Raw genomic sequence first — 15,353 nt, forward strand, 5'->3', positions numbered from 1 at the left:
CCTGCATGTGCCTCCTAGATTTTGGAAATAGTTGCAAATGATAAAGAGGGCCCCATTTACAAGGCATTAATTGGCACGCTAAACACGTTTCTGACACATTTGGTAATTGAGAAAGTATGGAATTTTGCTTGAAAACCTCATGACCTTGTAATAAGAGGTCAAAAACTTAATCTCTGGTGAACTTTAAATTAGTTGCAATTGATTGTTTACTTCTCATTTAGAAGGAATTGATACATTTAACATGCATGATTTAGTGACATACGGTTACCAAGATATAGATAATATGATATCATTCACTTGGAAAATACCATGACCTTGACATTTTTTAATAATATTGGCCTCTGCTGACCTTGAAAATAGTTGCAAGTGTTTGGCAGTGTCCCACTTGGTTGGTATTGTTTCTTATAACATGTTTCTATGACACTGGGAAACTGTCATATAGACAATAAGGCTTTTTTTGCTCCAAAAATGCCTTGACCTTGTAATAAGGTCATGACCTTGACCTCTGGTGACCTTGATACTAGTTGCAAAAGATTGGGGATCCCTCACTTAGTAGGCGTTGATACTTAAAACATGTTTCTGTGACATTGGGAAATTGTCATATAGACATTATGGGTTTATTTTCTCCAAAAATGCCTTGACCTTGTTATAAGGTCATGACCTTGACCTCCAGTGACCTTGAGACTAGTTGCAAAAGATTGGGGATCCCTCACTTAGTAGGAATTGATACTTAAAGCGTGTTTCTGTGACATTGGGTTCCCAAGTTATGGATTTCAAGTCCACCCACCCCATTCAACAGCGGCCATTTTGGATTTTTGTGGAAAATGAGACTTTGCCATGGGGGGATTCATGGGGGAAATTTTTTTGGCTATATTGGGCCTTCAACGGACCAGAATCAATTGAGAAACCTTTGTCACCAATTTTTTCCAACCTAAGTTGTTTATTGACTGGCCTATATTGCTATTCAAAGAAAGGCGGTTTTACGGAGGGCAGTAGGCCTATGGGCCTACTGAATTTTTTTAGGGGGCGGAATGTGTCAGAAACAAGTATCGTAAGTGTGGCTTTTTAGTGCAGGGCTGTCAAGTCGCAATTTTCATTTAGACGAACGATACATCCATGTAGGCCTACGAGCTATTTATTGAGAATGAAATACAAATAACCAAACGGTTTAAAATACATTTTGTTTGGAAAAGCAAGTTTTTCTGTGTCTTGCTTTAATCTCGAGGTGACAGTTAATGTCACTCAAATAATTCACAGTAAAACAATGATTAATATTAATATAAAGTGTGGAAAATGCAAATCGAAATGTATAGCGAAAAAAAAATTATATATCCATATCCGTGCACCTACTCTTCGTCCCAACCGAGCCAAAAAGGATCAATTTCTGAATGTATCGCATCAACCGGATTCGTTTGACAATTTATTTGCTTAGATTTTTTAAAGTTAAATTTTACTAACAGCTTATCGCGCTTTCTTTTCTTTCCCACGTTCATTGCTGTCCGAGGTTGAACTATGGTGTATTCACTCAACTGTGTTTTGGAGTCCACTGGAAAGTAAACAGTTTGAATTACTATTCTTTCATTTTACTATTATTCGAACAGAAAAAAAATTATCACTGCATACTTTATTAAGAAGTATAAAAGACTGAAAGAATAGGTCTAATATATGTCGTGCTATCGATGAAGTTTAAAGTCTTTGTTAAAACTACTGCAATAGACTTGATGGTTGTAGATAACTCTTTTTAAACTATATAGAATTAATTATTATCGGGATACATCGTCAATCTTTATCACAACAAAAAGCTTTCTATTTTAATCATTTATTACGCAATAATTAAATGTCCAAATTTACAAATTAGCACTGCCACAACTCGGACAACTGCATGAATGTCGTTGAAAGTCATGAAATATTTTAATAGATCTTATGTAATGGCTGTAGTATCATTTATTTCATATGTTTGTTTTTTCAGATGGAGAGTGATACACTATTTTTATCTACTTACTTATGAAGCGTCTGGCAAGTTGTTGCAAGCTATCAGGACATGCACGGAAATACGTTTCCGTTTTCGCTGCAAATATAACTTGAACTTATAAGGGTTCCTTACAAGATTCTGCAGAAATAATTGATACAAAATCAAGACGAAATGTCTTGAGTAGAATGCTGAATATCAATAAGTTTAATATAGAGAAAATCCTTTTTATTGATATTATTAGGAAAAAATTTTTTCATTAATATCTTAAAGAAAAGTCACGAAATAACTGCATACATTTAATACTGACCGTTTTGTGTAACCTGCATCTTGTGTCGGCCATTATCGATCTCTTTTTGAAGCCTCAATGGTTTGCTCATTGCTGGCGACTGGTAACTTTCAATATTTTCCAGAGAGTTATCGCCTCCTTCATGTCCGGGTTCAACATACACGGCTTTCTGAATGTAGTTAGGGGACGTAGTCATTACAAAATATTCACTCGAGTATAGTGACATATTGGTGGAATTTTCTTCTCTCTGGTGACTTATTCCTGCTACTGAAACAAACAAACAAAAATGAATATGCTGTAAAATCATTAATTTCTCTTCCGATTTTATTTCCTTCTCTTTAAAATATTTCTAATTGATACGAAATGTGAATGTCAACCACAATTGAATAAAAGCCGCTTTAAAAAGTAAAAAAAGCAAATAATATTAATTAAAATAACATACACCAGATATTTATTATTATTATTATTATTATTATTATTATTATTATTATTATTATTATTAATGAAGTAATTTCTCTTTGGAAACAATTTGATCTGGAAAGTAAGATATTTTTGCTTATATGAGTAGCGCAAAAAAGTAAAGGATGTAGCACTAGTAAAAATCCGTTTCTATGCATACATTTTCAGATAATAGAAATATGAAAACGATAAGACCAAACCTGTTTTAGAAAATCAAAACTTACGAGCACAAATATTCTTATCGAAATTAAATGCCATAAGTCCATCTACATTTGGACCGTTATCCCCGTTGAAGTCGTTTCCCTTCACAATCATATTGCTTGGTAATTCGCAGTTTTTGCAGTGATCCATTGATCCTGTCAATGATCTTAATAGATTTACTCCTTTCTCCAACATGAAAGTCTCAAAATTTTCTTTGTTGTTGTTGCTAGGTCACCCAGGTAGTCATGGAAGCTTGCAAATGCAACCATAGACAAATAATAATTACGTTTATATTATGCAAACTGAATAGTTTTCCCATTAAGATGTTGAATTTATCAGCAAAGCCGATACGTCCGATTTTTATTCATATGGATTACAAAAAAAAAAGAAAAAAAAAAGAGGTAGATTAACCGAATTTTGCTTTTTGTTTGTCCATGCCGTCTGTTGTCAACGTAAACTGTTTGACGTTATGACAAATCATAGTCTTTATGACGTACACAAGTCTCGTATCGTGTCTTGTTGTTGGCAATACTATTAAACACAAAGCAGACCCTGTATTATGACTTCGACAAGTGGTGCTGTGCTAAAATTGTAGATCTAATTCTCTATACTGCACACAAAACTTGCCACAAAACACGGAGGCTATGACTTAGATATGTTGCGATGAGTCAGTAATGAAGCTTTTGTGACGTGTAGAAATATTAATCGAAGACTTCTATGACGTTTCGCGTCGTAATTTTCTATGAAGTAAAGATCCTACTGTGACGTGCAGAAATCGCATCGAGTCACAAGTGAAACTTTTATGACGTGGACAATGAACACGACGCACACAGTTACGTTATATTCTCTGGCATAGATCTAGACCTAAGCGTCTTTTATGACGTAGGTCTAGTCTTAAAAGATACCCAACGCGCGCTAACAACGCAGTAGACCTTGTCGCAGAAAATTCGCGTTGTGAGATAGGTCATATGTGAGATTTAGATCTTTGCACTCCACTGCCCATGGTCAGAAAATTGATTAAAACGGGATTCCTCGGATTACAGTTCTATGATGTAAACGCAATAGGGCATGGGGTGGAATTAGTTTTTCAACATGGAAGTACATGTAGATAAGTACAAACTATGATTTACTAAATTAAACAATCGAATGCAGCTTTTCACGTCTTTGAAATAACATTCTGATCACGTCTTTTAAAAATCTTCTCATGTATTCAAGGAGTTAAACTCCTTGATGTATTCAAGAATTCAATTCGTAGGCCTACTTATAATTCCTCGTTTAGAGTTTAAACTTCAGGCTCTCTCTCACATCTTTAGAATTGTTGAGTAGGCCCATTGTGTTAAACTATGATACAACTTAAAATGTTGGTGAAATAGTCACAAAAGCTCACTTAGGCAAAAATCGGGATCTTTGCATTCCGTAAGGCAATTTTGTGAGCATTCCATTTAAAGATGAACATGAATTGCTTGTTTTGAAAAGTCACAAATTAAACGCTATTGAAACTCATCTATTGAAACTTTATTTTTGCCTGTATGTATGAGATTAATAGTGAACACAATACAACAGCCTCTATTTTCACAATATTAAAAGTAGTCTGAATGGCAGACTTGTAAGTTCTGGCTTATATTCACATCTTTTTTTTTTTTTCATTTACAGTGCAAACTGATATCAAATGGTGAAATGTCAAGTCATTGTACAAAACAATTACAATAGTCATTGTGCATATTGAAAAGTACAAAAAGTGGCAGTGATTTCACTTATGTAAAATATTTCAATAATCCAGAAAGGAACAATTGTTATGCACAATTTACTACATTATGTAAACTTTTTTTTACAAACACTCAAAATAATCACAGGAGAAAGACTGGTACAAAATCCAGCAGGAACACCATCATAAATAAGATTTTAGTAAATATTCTAATAACACTACATTAAAATCTTTTGATTAGTGAATTTGTAAAGAAAATAATTATGATTCAGATAACGAAATACACTTGAAATTTCTACTAACATTTCTTGAAATACAAATCATACTAGTATTTTCTCCAAGAATCCTTTCTTATTGTAACTTAGCATAATAAAGTATGGCAATGTTGATGCAACATACACAAAAGGATAGATGCCTGCCCTTTTAAGTGAACCTTCTTTACTTTGGACAACACAACAATTTGGGGAATGAGACAAGGATACAGCAACTCCAAGTGCTACTTCTACATGTCTTGTAAGACACTTTGTAGCTTATGCCTTATATTATATTAAACTTCTAATATAATGTTAAACACATGATCTGAGGTTGGAAAAAAAACATATTGACTAATTGCATGTGTACCGCATGTAATAACCATAGTGACTTTTTTCTCATAAGAATAAAAAGCAACTTACTACAATTATACTGCTCATGGTTATCCATTTGTCTATCAGACTGGACAAACTGCCATCATCATTGGTGGTAAATAAAAAGTGGGGGGGGGGGGGGGGGTAGCCATGGGCCCCTTTCCTTATGAAAAAATCTAGTAACAACGATTTTTAATTCATCAGACATCTGACTACTACAATACAGAATAACTGGAATGCACCCAGCCTTGCCACAGCTGAAGGACAAACCTTTCTCTTCAAGAAACTCTCATGTGGCAGCAATTTCAAACTTGTAAGCAGATACATGAATGAGAGTGTAACAACAAGGTGGTAAGATACACACTTAAAGAATCTAAGACTGAGTGCACCTCATCTTGTGAGACTTTATATCAAACAAAGTTATCTCCAGATCTGATGCTATGAATTTGCATACAATTGCTAGACCGTAGTCTTGCTTCTTGAATGAGATTTATGAGGAAAGCACTTACTATGAAACATAAATGACTAAAACCTAATAATCATTAACCGTTTTAAAAAGAATAAAATTGGCATTAAAAAGAAGAAAAATTGGTATAACTTAAAGAAATAAACAAGAACTATAATATTATATTATGTAACAAGACAGGCATTTTTTCACTTTCCTTCTTTGGCTTTTGAAGCTACTCTTTTAATCATATTATGATATATATATCCAAGCAGAATAAGTTAAATATTCACCCTTTCCTTATGGTTTATATACAGATCTGCAAAACCAATGGTAAGCAGAGGTATCTTCAATCTGACAATTGTCAAAACTAGAATAATTCTGATACATTGAAGGTGCAAACCATGCTTACTGAAGATTCAGTTCTCACCAGATTATGTCAGAATGAATTCATTTGCTCAGACCATGCATTTCCAAATGACTACAAACAATCAACTGGAAGTTATTTTTGATGGGATGACATGTGAGTGAAATGTTGACATCACTAGAAACATGTTCAGAAAATCAGTACTTCGCCAAAAAATGTGTCATCTGGGGCCTATTTTACAAATAAACTCAAAACTGAGAGTTTTGGCCCATTCAGAACAAGTTAGATCTGTGGATTAACATATTCACGAATCAAATATGGCCAACCTTCTTTAAAACAATGCCAGTGAATCCCCTAATGGACTCCTCTCCTCCAAGACAATTAAATTGTGGATTGACATAGAGCTGAAATTTAGTTGCTGTGCAGGGACGGCGAAAGTGGAGGGCAGGGAGTTCATTAGGGGATTGGGCGGCATTGCTTTAAAGTGGGTCGTCCATATTTGATCAAAAATCTGTTAGTCCGTCGATCAACTTGTTCTGAAAGTGCCCTTAGTTTCCACTTTCAGAGCATAAGTTAGTCAAGCCTGACACAAGATAAACCTGCAGTAGGAAATATTATGTCTGTTCTAGGAAGAATATAAGAACATGTATGTTTGAGAACAATATTTACTTTATTCTAGTAGGCTGAAATGTATTTAACCTGAATTGAGCTAGACCAAAATATTCTGGTCTAAAAGATTCTGTACACTGTACCAGTTAAAGTTCTATTAATCCAAACAGGATTAAACATAACAATAAAGCTCATGTATTTCATTCACAAGGTAATAACTAAGGTAACATCTATAACCTACCCACTAAGAAAAAAAAAGAAAGCATACTTAAAACATACTTGTATTAAGCATACTTGGCAATTATCTGATACAAATCCACTGCATACCAATTTTATACTAAAACTCCTTTTTTTATAAACTGTGACCTTAAAAAAGTATTAAGCTGTGTCCACCAACAGAGCAACCAAAATGTATACAAGTAGCACTTTAACTCACTTTTTTTCACCAACAACAGTTTCTGTACAAAATAGATATATAATTGAAAAAAAAAATTGAAGTAAAATAAAATGTACATGAAACTGCTATGTATCTCCTTTCTTCATATACAGTTATAATGTAATGATTCACTGAATACATCTAACTAATTGAATTTGAGCAAATGAAATTTTGTCTAAACAGAAAAAGCTTTTTTAAATCAAACTATTCTGACTGTTGATTAAATCTGCAAAGATGAATAACACAATGAATTACTGTAAACAACAGTGCTGAACTCATGTGCATGTATAAGGCAGATAATTTCTTCATTTTAATAGCTATGTGACTGAATTATGCTCACTTAGAAAATCCAGACATATTTTCAAAGTCTGTTTTGATGAGTCAAATATTTGGCACATTCACTTATGTGTATTGGCTTTCACAAAGCTTACAAACTTGCTGTTTTCTTGACTTAATAATACTGCTGGGGTGTCTTGCTCTATAACTTTTCCTTTGTCCAACACAATAATGGTGTCACAGTTCAAAATGGTAGAGACTCTATGCTGGAAAAGAAATTAAAATTTTTACTATTTTGCCTGTGTTACAAAATATCCTGAAAGCACACAGGTTTTCATCCAAATAATAATATTTATTACTTTGCAAAGGATGTTTGTCTTTGGTTTTCATCACTTCCGATGTTAGCAAAATGGTGTGTATGTAATGAGAAAGTTGAAAAACTGGCAATCAAGGAATGGCAAATTCACGTTTACACTGTGTAGCTCATATATCTAAACTATAGTCTGTTTCTAATTTGGCATTTACACCTAAAGCCATGTTCAACAACCATGCATTCTCTCTAAAATCAAAGACTGAAGATCAACTTACTGCTATGATGATAACAGTGCTATCCATGAAGACTTCATTTACCACCTGATGTATTGCTGCTTCAGTTTCCATGTCAACAGATGCTGTAGCTTCATCCATCACCAGAATCTTGCTGTGCCTCAAGAAGGCCCGCGCCAAGCAAAATAACTGTTGAAGAGCAAATATAGAAATGAATATTGTTTGTGAGATAAACAATCTATTAAACTTCACTTATGCATATATCAAACATTTTGATTAATACCAATAAAGACTTAAAATTCAATTAAGTTGTGGTAGTATAAGAGAGAGAGAGTGTATTACCTGTTTTTGACCTATACTGAAGTTATCTCCACTGTTAGACACCTGAGCTTCTGTAGTTATAGATCAAAAGGAAATGATAAGTTTTAACAAACATTCATTTTATGCACCATGACTAAAATCTTCTATTAAAAAGATAAGTTTTCTCAGCACCAAAGGTTTACCAAAACATTAATATAATAATAAAAGTACAAAATATTTTATGTAAATTTTACTTCTTATCTGGGTCCAATCTCAAAATCTCAAATCAATCTCAAAATTTTGGTTAACTGGATTTCAAAGATGTTTTTTTTTCACAAAGAAGACCATGTGCATGACTCTGGTTTCTGCTTTATTTTCTTCCTCTTATATAGGATGAGTTTTTTTTTCTGACAAATGCATTATTGATGAACCAAATATACACCTGATGAACTTACCAAGTCCTCCTTCTAGATTCGTGATAGCAGTTTTAAGTTGTGCAATTTCTAGGGCATTCCACAATTCCTTATCCGACTTAGTACCTTCTGGATCAAGATTAAACCTGAAAATGTAAAAGAAAATGATTGAAAAAAATGTTTGAAAAAGTCATTTCTAGTATGCTGACAACTTGATTTTAATCAAAAGTACCAAAAGGATGTTTTTTAATTAATTTATTATTACGTTAGGGGTTCCAGTGCAAATGTTTAACAATTTTTTAATAAAGAATATAAATTTTATGAACAAAAAGTAAAGTCTTATTACTACCAGCATGCTGATAACATAAAGGTTGATATACCGTCAAATTTACAGTCTGAGAAATACTAACCTGACAGTGCCAGCAAATAGCACAGGATCCTGAGGAATGATTGATAAACTGGAACGCAGTTTCCTCAGTGGGATGTCGGCAATGTCTTCTCCATCTATGACTATTTTACCCTGACTAGTCTGGATGATCCTGAACAGGCCCAGCATCAGAGAGGACTTGCCACTCCCTGTTCTACCACATATACCAATCTGGAGACAGAGAATGGGGATGGCTAATGGTTTGATAAAATACATATTACAGTATTTCCTCGATCTTTTCAATTGGGGAAATTATTAATTTTACAGACAATGCATTTTTTGTGTAAAATTTCTTAAAATAGGACATTCCTATTGAGTGGAAGAAACAAAATGTAAATGAGGCAGCAAAGCTGTCAAATGTACAGACAACAAGAAAGTTAAATTGTACAATCAAGCTGGTTTAGGACTGTCTATTACATTGACCCAAATTTTGTTACAAAAGAGGCTTTTTACAGATTCCTTTAATTTTTGTTAAACCTTGCCAACTGCAGACATTGACTTCATCTGGGTTGTCTCATCAGCCACAACACAGTCAATAAGAACATTGCTGCATGTACTGCTCTCTTACCTTCTTTCCTCCCTGGATTTGTAAGTTAATGTCTCTGAGTACAGGCTCTAGGCTGTCTGCATACTTAATGTGAACATGGTCAAACTGGACCTCTCCAGCACTGGGCCAGTTCTCTGGCAGTTTGGGACTACCTGTGGTACCAAAAACCAATGTAAAACCTTTCTATTAGACTGCAGATCAATACTGTAGAAGCCACTGTATGAAATCATGAAATTTGGGAAGACCACAGATACAGCTACTATGGCAGCTTAAAAGGTAAAGAAGTATTCAGGATTTTATTGAAAAAATTATGAAATAATTTTTCAAATGTATACTGTCAATAACTGACAATAAATGGGACCATCCATAAAATAGCATTTGGTAATATATATATATTTTGTGAAAATAATTTTTTTTGCCACTCATTTTTTCTTGACATACATGGTCAATGAACTAGATTCATAAAGTCATCATACCTGTTTGGAGACAGTTTGAAGTACTTCCTTATAGCCAAAGGCGAGATCAGCAACAGACGGGATTATATTGTTTAATGTTTCTGTTCTGCTTTAAGTGATTATCTTACTTGTCTGTCTGACTGCTTTGTTTCAGTGCCAGTCAGTTCTGTAATAATCCATCTACTGAAAATCACCCACCTTGAGGTGCAGAGTAGACCTCACTAGTTACATGTGAATACTGGTCAACTCTTTCCACTGCATTCATTTGCATCTCTAAATCTGCTGTGCTGCTCAACAGCAAGTTTAGCACATTAGATATCTGAAAGCAAAGGAATATTCTATAATATCCGATCTTTGTATTTTTCAGTAAAAAAATTCTCTTAAAAATGTCACGGGCAATTGTACGATTCTTTCTCCACATATAAACATAATCTAGATAAGGTCTTATTTTGCTGTCATGGACACACACACATGCACACACATACCACATGCACGCAAAGTTAAATTACAGTTTATGAGAAATTGTTTTCTTCTTCATATACCATCACCGATGCTGCAATTACAATGCCATGCATTCTAAATCTTAACCAGTATTCATCATTAGAAAAAGCTGTATACTGCACAAACCAGTTTTTTTTTTCAATTTCCTTTCCACATTCTTTTAGAAATACATGAGGTCCATGATCACACTGATAAAAACTACAAAAAGTCATCTTACCATAACTGCATAAGCTATAGCAAGGCCCACAATGCCTGGGTCAGCATTTCCAGCTAGTCCTGCTGCCTGGGCTGCTACAGCTGCTATGAATATTGTGACAGCACCAAGATAGTCCTGACAAAATAATAGTGAATTTAAATTAATATCAAAATATGGCAGGAGCATATGTATGTAAGGCGATCAAATATATGAAATTTTCGGCAGAACACTTTCACTTGATCAAATAAGACAGAAGAAATTAATCTATAATGCTGGACTTACAAACCAATAAAGCACAGATTCGACATTGCAATCAATACCACCAATATTCAACAGTGAAATGAGTGTCAATGACTTAATGGGCTAGTCACCTGACCCGTCAAAAAATAAATAAATAAATAAATAAATAAAAAATAAATAAAATAATTATAATAATAATAAAATAATTATAATAATAATAAGTCTTGGAATATAGTGCTATAGAACCGAGACATTCCAAGCACCTAGGAATCTTCGTAACTAACAGTCATTAGCTGCTACTTACCAGGCGAATTCCAAACCATCTGTTGGCACTTTGAAGCCAGAGGAATGCTGAATTATTTAAATCTATTTTCTCTGCTAAGTTGCACCAAAACCTTTTCTGGTGTCTTGAAAGAAAAAGAATTCAATAAGACAGTCTCTAATGAGTCAGAAAATCTTTGATTATCAAGAAACAATATGCAAAACATTAAGCACATAACAAGATAGGGATGAGTGGTTCCTTCATTTTGAGAATCTGTCATTTCCATTCATCAAGCACTTTATTTCAGCCTTGCCCTTTAGAGGTTGTGCTAATTCTCCAAGTTATCCAGTCAAATGATAAATTTCTCTCTAAAAGATGTCAGACTGATTACACTGACCTTTGAAACAGTGTTCTGAATTAACGTTTTTTGGAATGAAAGAGTTTTGACTGTCCTTTATTCAAGAACATACAACTCGGTAAATAACAGAAAACAACAGCAGAAAGCACTGCATAGTTTGCCTACCTGAAGGCCCTTATTGTTGCTAAGCCTCCCATTGATTCAGCAAAATGTGCAAAAATAGGGGATTTGGATAAATTGTCTAATCTCATGAGTTCCCTAAAAGAAAAAAAAGAAATCTGAATAGCACTATGCAATACACAGAACTAAGTGACAATCAAACTGAATATTCAGTAAAATTTAGAAAAAATGTCAATTTTTCTTTGTTTAATCAGTAAAATTTAGAAAAAATGTCTATTTTTTTTTTTTTGCTTAATCAGTAATTCAATCTATGACATAAAATTGGTTATGATAGCACAATAATCAAAACTGTTGATAAATAATTGAATAAACAGACAGGTTAATGGATTGAGAGTTTATCATAATTGGGTTTTCTCACAGCATGTTGTTATCAAAGAACACCTAATAGTTAACTTATGGCAATGTAATTATGAATATGAGCCTAATACTTTGAGGCTAATAAATGGAGAGGCTAATAAATTTAAGGTGTCTCTGCACTACACCCTACATTCACAAATATCAAAATGTACAAATCTACAAAACCATACAAAACAAATAACAAACCTTGCTGATACCCTGAAGAACCTCTGTATTACACAGTAGATCAACACCAAAGGAGCAACTGCAATTAAGAAATATGGTGTTGCCAAAGAGATGGCTACTATGGCGGCAATACAGGTTAAGATCTGTGTCAGGACGTTACTGATATAAAAAGAGATAATCTGAAATAAATGAAAGGATATTATATAACACTGAAGAAATGTGAATTATTTGATATCAGCAGTATTGTATAAGTGGAAAGCACTTGTTTCCTAATAAGTCTACTGAATAACAAGCTATAGAAAATCACTCATTACTCATATCACTAATACAGAACTCTCATCATGTGGAGAAAGTAAATTAAATCTTGTTCTAAGAACCTTTCATCACTTATTGTATAACAACACATGTATATTCATTTGATCAATACTGTGTACTTGATTACCTTACCTGATCTAGCTGATATGTGTCTGCAGCAAATCTGCTCATAATCCTGCCAATGGGAGTAGTATCAAAAAACCTGTAAGAGCAAGGGATATAACAAAACATACATACTGATGAGATCTTTCTGTCTCAGTTGAGACAGTTGAGGTACGGAATACTATTTTATTGAACTTTTTTGACAGTATATTATGAATATTATCAATAAAATAACAGACAATAATCAAGCTGTCCTGCAGTAAAGTCGAAATAAAATTTCATGAATTAAATTTTATCATAAGTGTGTGTGTGTGTGTGTGTGCATGCATATGTGTGTGTGTGAGAGAGAGAGAGAAAGAGAGAGAGAGAGAGAGCAAGCGATAGCAAGTCTACGTTTGCATCTCTTCTGTGGTAATATTACCAAGTGTGTATGCATGAGTGAACCTGTGTCTTGTGCATCATCAAATATTACAAACAATATATACCTACCTTAATGGAGCTAAGATGAGATTGCGTAACATGGACTGATGCAGATTTCTTGCTGCATACAAGATTGTGAGTTCCACAGTGAGTGATGCAAATAGCACAATAATAATACTGACTGCAGATAGGATGGCATACACCATGACATAGTACATGACATCCCTATCTGTTTCGCCCTAAAAAGATTAAAAGTAATTACATCTGAGTTTCAGTCCACCAATGCAGTACAAATACAAGGCATTGTTGCTGTAACTTTGATGATGAAGCATCTCTCCTATAACCACTATGGTATCATCTTCAAGGGATGGCACACAATTGTGAAAATGACAGATTAATTTTTTTTCCACATGTTACACTCTGATTCTGCCCATTAGGTACACTCAGAATCTATCAGTCATTTTCCATGCAGTACCAAAGTCACTTTGGTATCGGCAAACATACTTACTGTGGAAGTGGGAGAGCTTGACTGATTGTCACCAGGTAGCACCAAAACATTGGGCTCTACTGAGGCTTGGTACCTCAATATATTGTCTCTGCTTAAGTTTTTGGAAACTAGTGAGTTATTCATCTGGTCACCAGCCGCTGCCCATTCTGCTAGCCAAAGGTCGGTGGCCAATCGTAAGCCCTGCTGTAAAATTTTCAGTAGAAGAACTAGAACTGAAAGTCCCCATGAGCAGGCACTAAAAAAGGCAAGGTGGGTTTTCAGTTTGATTGATCCAGTTTCTTTCTCTTCCTCTTCTATCAGTTTGCCTTGTTTGCGCATCAAGGGTTCTTTGGCATCTGAAAGAAGGTTTTTTTTTTTTTTTTAGAATTAAGAACCAAACATATTTTCTTCATTATTGGCCATGGGATCAGCAAAATGCAAGCTGATGTACAATATCAGGAATTTGCAAGAACATACATGACATACTTTTCTGAATGCTCGTAACGAATTTCAGAAAAATTCAAAACAACAACGATAATGGGCCGAATCCATCACATGGACACAATTTACACTACCCTGCTGCGTGAACAATGGTTTGATTGCAATTAGAATGCTGATGTCATTAAGAGCCAATCTACTACATTCAATTTCAGTATACCACGAAAGAACTCTAAGGGTTCTTTCCAAATGAACTTGAAATTCTAGATAGATCGATCCAATTCCAAGGGGAATTTTGCTGAACACAATCAGATTCATATGCCTCCAGCTTTTCTTTATTCTTCACAACACCAGGAGGAGGAGTGTTAGTCTGTTAATCTCATTGCATTCAGCGAGTATCCCAGAGTTGGATCGATCTATGTAGAACAACAGTTTCATTGGGAATGTGCCCCAAGCCTGCTGCAATCTTAGGCTCTATTCCCATAGATTTTAGATCGATCTATCCCCGCGGGGAGTCTCACTAGATTACTTTCAGATAATCCGACTTAAATGTCTGTCCCACCTACTACAAGCTGTAAGGGGGTAATTAACTTTCGTGTCAGCCCGGCTGACAGCTATTTAGTGGAACCCCCAGGGAGTTAGGTCGATCTAAAGTAGTTCGATCTAATCTATGGAAATGGGGTGTTAAACAGGTACCCACCCTTCTCTTCTTCAACACATATCTCTGCCAACGGTTCTAACTCTAGACTCGATGTGCTACCAGACACTCTTTTGGCTGCCTCGCCAAGGTCCTCTCCATAAGTATCCGTAGCAACCATACCAGACAGAGGTACAAAGGCACCTAGCATGTCTATACCCGAGCTTCGAGAAGCACTGACGGGCTGACTAGCATCCGTTTGCTCTAACTGAATAGAAAAAAGATAGCACTGAGATGGAGTAAAATATCTTCAACAGGGGCGGATTTAGGCCGTCTTCTGGGTCTTCGGGAAGACAGTCAGATTTTCAAGTTTACATTGACGGTATCTATTTTTTTTTTGTTGGAAGGCGGTCAAAATTGGAGGATGAATCAACAAAGATAATTTGGAAGACTGTCAGTAAATATCTCTGGATCCGCTCCTGTTCAAGGAGTTTTCATATCTTTGTGTTACTGCAGTTTTAGCAATATCTTCAGATACTGACCAGGGGTAATATGTTTATTATAGAAAATGGTGGGAGACTGGAATATAAACTTTATGTACTGTGTTTATGAATTTTCTAGTTGA

The 15,353-nt window shown here is 34.7% G+C and overlaps 2 protein-coding genes across 7 annotated transcripts in view; both read right to left on the reverse strand.

The window, feature by feature from the left end:
• Positions 1-1,115: 1,115 nt before the first annotated feature.
• LOC106177758 (uncharacterized) lies at positions 1,116-3,296 on the reverse strand. The gene is made up of 4 exons (XM_087006440.1): positions 2,942-3,296; positions 2,280-2,525; positions 2,003-2,068; positions 1,116-1,546 (listed from the first exon to the last, which is right to left on the reverse strand). The coding sequence occupies exons 1-4, from the start codon at positions 3,111-3,113 to the stop codon at positions 1,347-1,349; spliced, it is 684 nt and encodes a 227-aa protein (XP_086862566.1). The 5' UTR covers positions 3,114-3,296; the 3' UTR covers positions 1,116-1,346.
• A 1,115-nt stretch (positions 3,297-4,411) lies between these two features.
• The window catches only part of LOC106177752 (ATP-binding cassette sub-family C member 9), a 47,291-nt gene continuing 36,349 nt past the window's right edge, over positions 4,412-15,353 (reverse strand). For all 6 annotated transcript variants that reach the window (XM_087003757.1, XM_087003753.1, XM_087003756.1 and 3 more), the window contains 15 exons: positions 14,792-14,996; positions 13,675-14,009; positions 13,236-13,405; positions 12,777-12,846; positions 12,351-12,508; positions 11,793-11,885; positions 11,312-11,414; positions 10,789-10,902; positions 10,269-10,389; positions 9,637-9,767; positions 9,052-9,239; positions 8,684-8,787; positions 8,271-8,320; positions 7,971-8,117; positions 4,412-7,648 (listed from right to left, as the gene is read on the reverse strand). In XM_087003757.1, the coding sequence (XP_086859883.1) occupies positions 7,505-7,648; positions 7,971-8,117; positions 8,271-8,320; positions 8,684-8,787; positions 9,052-9,239; positions 9,637-9,767; positions 10,269-10,389; positions 10,789-10,902; positions 11,312-11,414; positions 11,793-11,885; positions 12,351-12,508; positions 12,777-12,846; positions 13,236-13,405; positions 13,675-14,009; positions 14,792-14,996 (2,133 nt within the window). In that variant the 3' untranslated portion in view covers positions 4,412-7,504. The remainder of the gene's footprint in view (positions 7,649-7,970; positions 8,118-8,270; positions 8,321-8,683; positions 8,788-9,051; positions 9,240-9,636; positions 9,768-10,268; positions 10,390-10,788; positions 10,903-11,311; positions 11,415-11,792; positions 11,886-12,350; positions 12,509-12,776; positions 12,847-13,235; positions 13,406-13,674; positions 14,010-14,791; positions 14,997-15,353) is intronic.

Source organism: Lingula anatina, chromosome 2 (assembly GCF_051362555.1).
Source record: "Lingula anatina isolate TDL-2025a chromosome 2, LinAna3.0, whole genome shotgun sequence".
Classification (NCBI taxonomy): Eukaryota; Metazoa; Brachiopoda; class Lingulata; order Lingulida; family Lingulidae; genus Lingula; species Lingula anatina.

What these genes read in the sequence shown, in the direction of transcription:
- LOC106177758 (XM_087006440.1), bottom strand. Translation starts at nt 3,113, where the DNA reads ATGTTGGAGAAAGGAGTAAATCTATTAAGATCATTGACAGGATCAATG. An exon ending in CGATAAGAATATTTGTGCTC is followed by an intron (nt 2,526 to 2,941) that starts GTAAGTTTTGAT and finishes TGTTTGTTTCAG; the next exon opens with TAGCAGGAATAAGTCACCAG. An exon ending in ACTTGCCAGACGCTTCATAA is followed by an intron (nt 1,547 to 2,002) that starts GTAAGTAGATAA and finishes TTTACTTTCCAG; the next exon opens with TGGACTCCAAAACACAGTTG.